At 34.7% G+C, this 6,264-nt stretch overlaps 1 protein-coding gene across 1 annotated transcript; it reads left to right on the plus strand.

The window, feature by feature from the left end:
* The first annotated feature begins 1,596 nt into the window (after positions 1-1,596).
* Positions 1,597-2,559, plus strand: LOC114031582 (olfactory receptor 5D18-like). Its single transcript, XM_027846714.1, has one exon. It carries the CDS (start codon positions 1,597-1,599, stop codon positions 2,557-2,559), a length of 963 nt encoding a protein of 320 aa, XP_027702515.1.
* Positions 2,560-6,264: the final 3,705 nt, after the last annotated feature.

The raw sequence follows: 6,264 nt of genomic DNA on the forward strand, positions 1-6,264 counted from the left end.
CTTGAAAGCTAGACCTAAGTGTAATTTATCTAACAATTTCTTATTTCCTAGAAAATCTGAATCATGACTCCAGTTGAGTCATCTAGGGACCTCTAGTTGCCAAATCATAGTTTTAGATATTGGTTGGGAAAATAAAGAATTTAAAAAAAAAACCTTAATAGGCCAGAATAATGGTCCAAAATATATAGGATGAAATTTTATAAGACAAGTATATATTCTTGTTCTGAGGTCCCACATACGAACTTTACAAATACAAGAAGAAGACTCATGACCAAGTATTGCTTTATCTGGAGGAAAAAAAAAACAATCTAGATGATTTAGAGCATTAAACATTTATTACGAATCATGAATATTCCATGGAAGTCAAGAAATATTTGGAGATTTTAGGGACAATTAAGAGAACAAATCACCCCTCTATGAGGAGGTGATAGAAATATTATAATGTTCATAAATTACTATAACAGTTACAAATATTATATTTGTATGATTACATAAATATTATATTACTTATCGAAACAATATATATTTCTTGAGTAGGATCACAATTAGTACTATCCTCAGTTCTGGGTGCTTTTATGATGGTTCCAATTTATATCAAATAAAGATCAGTTGAAGTTAGGGGGAATGCTTATCCAGGACAATAGAATAATTAAGGAGAAGCGGAGGAAAAGGTCTGATAGCCATATTCTTGTATTTGAAGGAATGTCTAATACATCAATCAGTTAATTCAAAAACATCAGTTAAATGGCATCTGTTTGCCAGGGATTTTGCTAGGTGCTGTCAATAAAAAGACAACAATCTTCTTCAAGTAACTTACCCTCTTTTTAGGGAGACAACAGGAAATATTTCTAAGAATGATATTTAAGGGAAAAATACAGAATAAATAGAAGGTAATTTGGTGGGGAAGATGGCATGCTTAAAGGACTATTAAAGTGTAGAACTAAGGAAGTGTGCTGTAAATTACAAAAACAAAACAGAACAATACAAAACAAAAACCCTAGGGATTCTGATAGACCAGAAGAGATAGTACCTTTCCATTGAGGTGGGTGTGGAGTTGGTATGCAAAGGTATATTAATTAGATGAAAAGGTAGGTGTGAGAAATGTCTGGAAAGTCATTTTGATTGGACAACATGGGGCAAGAAGAGAAATAATGTACACTAAAGCTGGAAAAGTAGATGAGAGTCAAAGTTGTGGAAATCCTTAAATGCCAAACATAGGAGTTTGTATTTGATGCCAGAGATAAAAAGGAAATTTTAAAGTTTGTGGAGAAGAGTGACATGGTCTGATCGATGTTTTAGGCCAATCAGTGTGGTAACTGTAAGAGAAGGATTAGCCCCAGAAAAGAAACGAGGACCAATAGATAAATATTGCAAAGAGATCAATTTAGTTGTGACAGAAATTTCAATTTCGATCCATTTAGAGCTATTCAATTTGAATTAGTTTCCTTGAAACTATGTGTTTTAAAGCAAAGACTGTAATAAGTCATAAAGTTAATGGTAGGGGGAGTGTTATATTTGAGTCATGTTTTGAAGTATATAGCCCTAGATTTTTTTTCCTACCTTTGTATGACTTTCAAATTCTCTCCAAAAGGAACCATGGTGAGTGCTAACCAAAATCAGAGTGCTGCAGTGATGTTCATCCTCTTAGGATTCTCTGATTACCCAGATCTCCAAGTGCCTCTCTTCTTGGTGTTCCTGGCCATCTATGTCGTGACTATAGTGGGAAATTTGGGTATGCTTGTGACCATCAGATGTAACCCCAAACTCCACACCCCTATGTACTTTTTCCTCAGTCACTTATCCTTTGTGGATTTCTGTTACTCCACTATAATTACACCCAAACTGTTAGAAATCTTAGTTGTGGAAGACAGAACCATCTCCTTCATGGGCTGCATCATGCAATTTTCTTTTGCTGTCACCTGTGTGGTGACAGAGATGTTCACGTTGGCAGTGATGGCTTATGATCGATTTGTAGCCATTTGCAATCCCTTATTATATACAGTCACCATGTCCCAGAAACTTTGTGCCCTTCTGGTCACCATATCATATTCATGGGGCCTAATTTCTTGTGTGATCTTCACCTACTCTCTCCTTATCTTGTCTTTTTGTGGGATTAACATCATTAATAATATTCTCTGTGAGTATTCTGCCATCCTCTCTGCCTCCTTCTCTGAGAAACACTTAACTGAGGTAATTCTATTTAGTCTTTCAAATTTTAATACCTTTTGCACCCTCATAATTATACTTACCTCATATCTCTTTATTTGTATAACTGTCATGAAGATGCCTTCAACCAGTGGGAGACATAAAGCCTTCTCCACCTGCGCCTCCCACTTGACAGCTGTTACCATCTTCTTTGGGACTATCCTCTGCCTCTATTGTGTGCCCAGTTCCAAAAGCTCATGGCTCATGATCAGAGTAAGCACTGTTTTTTATACAGTGGTGATTCCCATGTTGAATCCATTAATATACAGTCTCAGGAACAAAGATGTGAAGGAAACATTCAGAAAATTAATGGTTATCAAAGTATTTTCTCACAAAAATTATTGTTATGGGTGATATCTCTACTTGCTGAATGATACTACAAGAACTTACCATGACATTTCATTAGTAAATTCATTCCAAATATCCATTTTGTCTGGCACTCTGGCTTTAAGCACCACACTAATCTGGAAGTCTGCCATGAGCATGTAACTGAAGAAAATATGTAAAGAGAAGGGAAACAAAACAAAACAAAACAAACTCACAAATTCATGAGAACAGCAACTAAAGTGGCAACAACAACAAACAATAACTCTATCAGCAACCACAACAATAATAACATACTTTTGTAACATATTCCAAAAGATAGAGCCAGCTTCAAGACAATGTAGAAAGGGAAACATCTTAAATTGGGGGGTAAAGTAAATCTACTGCTTTAATAAGTGGGATAGTTGTTTTCTTCAATGAATCTTCTCATCTCTCAGTTTTTTGCAAAATAAATAAAACATATAAGGGTAAGGTGACACAAGAAAAATGATGAGGATGACGATGATGATATTGATAAGAAAATCAAGTCTTCATTTGTAGTGTTCGATCATTTCTGAAGTATAAGTGTCCACAATGAAGAATTAATGTTCAGATTCAATGAGTCAGTAAAACGTTGCTCCAGCTCTGATATGTGGTAATATGTATATGTGTGTGGGTGGGTGTGTCTGCATGTGCATTGCATGTGCATGTCTATACATCGTTTGGGCCCAGCATCACAGACTAGAGATGAACAATGCAATGTTGAATTTCTATTTTGAAATGTCATTACAATAATATTTTGTACCACTTTCAGAGGAGGAAGATTCTTCTTTCGAATGAAAGACAAAAATATATTTTTCATTAAATATAAAATAAGAGTTTGAAGTATCAAAAATTTATATGTTGATCTAAAAACAAATTATATTGAAATAAAATTACCATAAATATTTTGGTAAATATTTTATACAATATCTATCAGCATATAACATGAATTTATCAGAGTTATATTCAGGACCCAATAAATACGTGGCCTATATAATCAGCAATTCTTGAAAGAAGAAAAAAAAAATAATGACCTGAATAACTGTTTAAATTCGATAATAAAAAATGTAACTCAAAAAAAATTCTGAGATACCTCATCGCCTTAATTTTCAAAGATAATTAAAAATAACAAAGTTAATAGCTTCAAAGGCTGATATTTTGGTACAATACTATACCCCTTTTGAGTTCTGTGATGGCCTTGAAAATAATATGCAATTTCAATAAGGATTTTTTTTTAAATATTGATTTTATGACTAGCACCAAACACTAATGAGTAAGTAAAGCAGGAACATTTTTTTAAACAGGATCAGCAATATTTAAACTTGTCAGGTATTTAATTATTTTCAAGTAAATATGAATCGTAAAAATAGAAATCATTGTTTTAAAATTCATTTGTATTCTTTTTTCATTTTTAAAATATATTTGTATTAGGGAAAAAGTTTATATGAAATATAAAATTTATATGAAAAAGAAAAGGAAAAGTAATTCTTGGAAATGAGGTAGAGTATTTGGAAAATAGAGTAGTTGAATGGAAAGGGCTAATCTTAGGGTGACCTGGTATAGAGGGAACATGGTTACAAGTAGAAATGAATAGAATTTGCATGAGGACTTAGGAGTGGAGAGTTTCTTTCTCCACAACATTATCTATATAGATGACAATTCCCATGAAAAACATGTCAATAATTTGTTCTATAACGTATGACATTGTTTAGGTGAAGCCTGATAGACTGGTACCATATTATTTTAGATCTGACTTTGGCATTAACAAAAGGAGTTTTACTTAGTATCAACACATAAAGGATATTCAACAATTACATATATGTATATGTATACATATACGTATATGTGAAATGTGTGTGTGTGTGTATATGTATATAATAGTATGTAGATGGAAATCCTTTCAGCTCTTTGTGGCAATGAGGCTGGTCGGCAAGGCATATCCTGTTGACTCATTAGGTCTTGGGATATCAGTCATGTATAAAAGGGCTGTAATCCACATGAGCTGCCCTTTGAATGCCCTTGGTCAAATAGGAAGCAAGGTCAAAATAGGCAGAGGATATCAAACATTGTTTCAATCTGAGAAAGTGGAACTTTTGAACTTTCCACACCTCCAGGCTAATTACATCCTATTTTTGATGCTTTTTGTGGGGGGGAAAAAAAGCAAAAACAAAATGACAAAATAACAAATTAGTCTAACCCTTGCTAGGGAGGAATGTGAATTTTAAAGTTGCCAATTCGTTTGATTTCCTTGCCAAAAGCATTCCTCCACATTTATCTAATCCATCATAGTTATTGTCTTCTCCTATTAGTATATAAGCTCCTTAAGGGCAAGAGCTGTCTCCATTTCTTGCATTTGTATCTCTAGCACTGAGCACATGACTATGTGAGAGATGATTTCTGAGGATCTCTCAGGAGTGAAGCCTCCTCAAAGAGTTAATCGTTTCTTATTCTGTTGAAACATTTGCAGGCAGTTGACCTTATAAAGAAACATGCTTTTCAACACATCCTGTACTTTACCAGCACCCCCCCTTCCCAAACTTGTTTTTAGGCATGTAGCAGGGAGGAATAACACTTCCCCCCCTTCTAAAACTGTATGCTCTTACAAAAACTTCCCACCTTTCCTTGTCTCCAGGCAGGTTTGTGAAACTGTCTTTGTTCTCTGTTGCTGGGGTAGAATTTCCGCAAATAGATTGTGCCTTCAAGACTTGCACCAATGAACTGAGAGGAAGGGGGTTAGGGAGGAGGAGTTGCAGTTAGGGACTGATAATCTTCCTTTGCTGAGCACACCCTTGCACTCTTCCACCAGAGCCATTTTAGGCAGATGGAGGGTGCCCTTTCTCGAGAAAGCTAATAAAGAAATCCTCCTCTTTGCTACATCTGAGTCTCCAGAATTTATTAGTAAGGGTCTCTGTACCCCACACACCTAGAAAATAATAATTGCTTCAATGTGTTGCTTCATTCATTCATTCATATTATGTCAGCTCTTTGAAGACAGAGATATAGATATAGATCTATGTATATAGATATGTCTATAGATCTATATATCTGTAGCTATATAGATCTGTAGACATGTATCTACATTTATAGGTATGTATCTACAGATGTATAGCTATATCTATCATCTCCTCAGTGTCAAACACAATACATAGCACATAATAATCACTACTACATGTTTGCTTATTGAATGATTAGTTTACTCTTCTTTCAAGTTACTCTACCTACTCTCCCAGAGCAGTAACCCATCACCAAACAATGAACATAAGCGATAGAGCTGTTTCCTCAAGCTCTTCAATACATCAGCAAACGTGGAGTAAGGGAAACATTTCCTTGTAATTTCTAGAGCATACTTACATCTGTCTTTCCTGCTCTCAGTTTTAAAACAACTCAGGTTCTCCACATTTACCTTTCTTTTAAATTTCTTGTCTTTCATATTCCTTAATGAACCACTTCTCAAGATCACTTATCTTTTTCTCTCCAAAAGGAATCATGGTAACTGCTGGCAGAAATCCAAGGGCTGTGACCTCATCAGGTTCCAAGAGTGCAACCATCTTCTCTATGCAAATGATTTCTACATCTATATAGGCAGTCTTGGTATCTCTGCTGAGCTACAATCATGCACCACTGACTTTTAATCATCTCAAATCGGATGTTCTACAGATGTTTAAAGTCAATGTGGCCAAAAGAAAAACCATTATCTTTTTTTTTCCAAAGCCT

Source organism: Vombatus ursinus, unplaced genomic scaffold (genome assembly GCF_900497805.2).
Source record: "Vombatus ursinus unplaced genomic scaffold, bare-nosed wombat genome assembly UNPS02015184.1, whole genome shotgun sequence".
In the NCBI taxonomy this organism is placed as follows: Eukaryota; Metazoa; Chordata; class Mammalia; order Diprotodontia; family Vombatidae; genus Vombatus; species Vombatus ursinus.

What these genes read in the sequence shown, in the direction of transcription:
- LOC114031582 (XM_027846714.1), top strand. Translation starts at nt 1,597, where the DNA reads ATGGTGAGTGCTAACCAAAATCAGAGTGCTGCAGTGATGTTCATCCTC.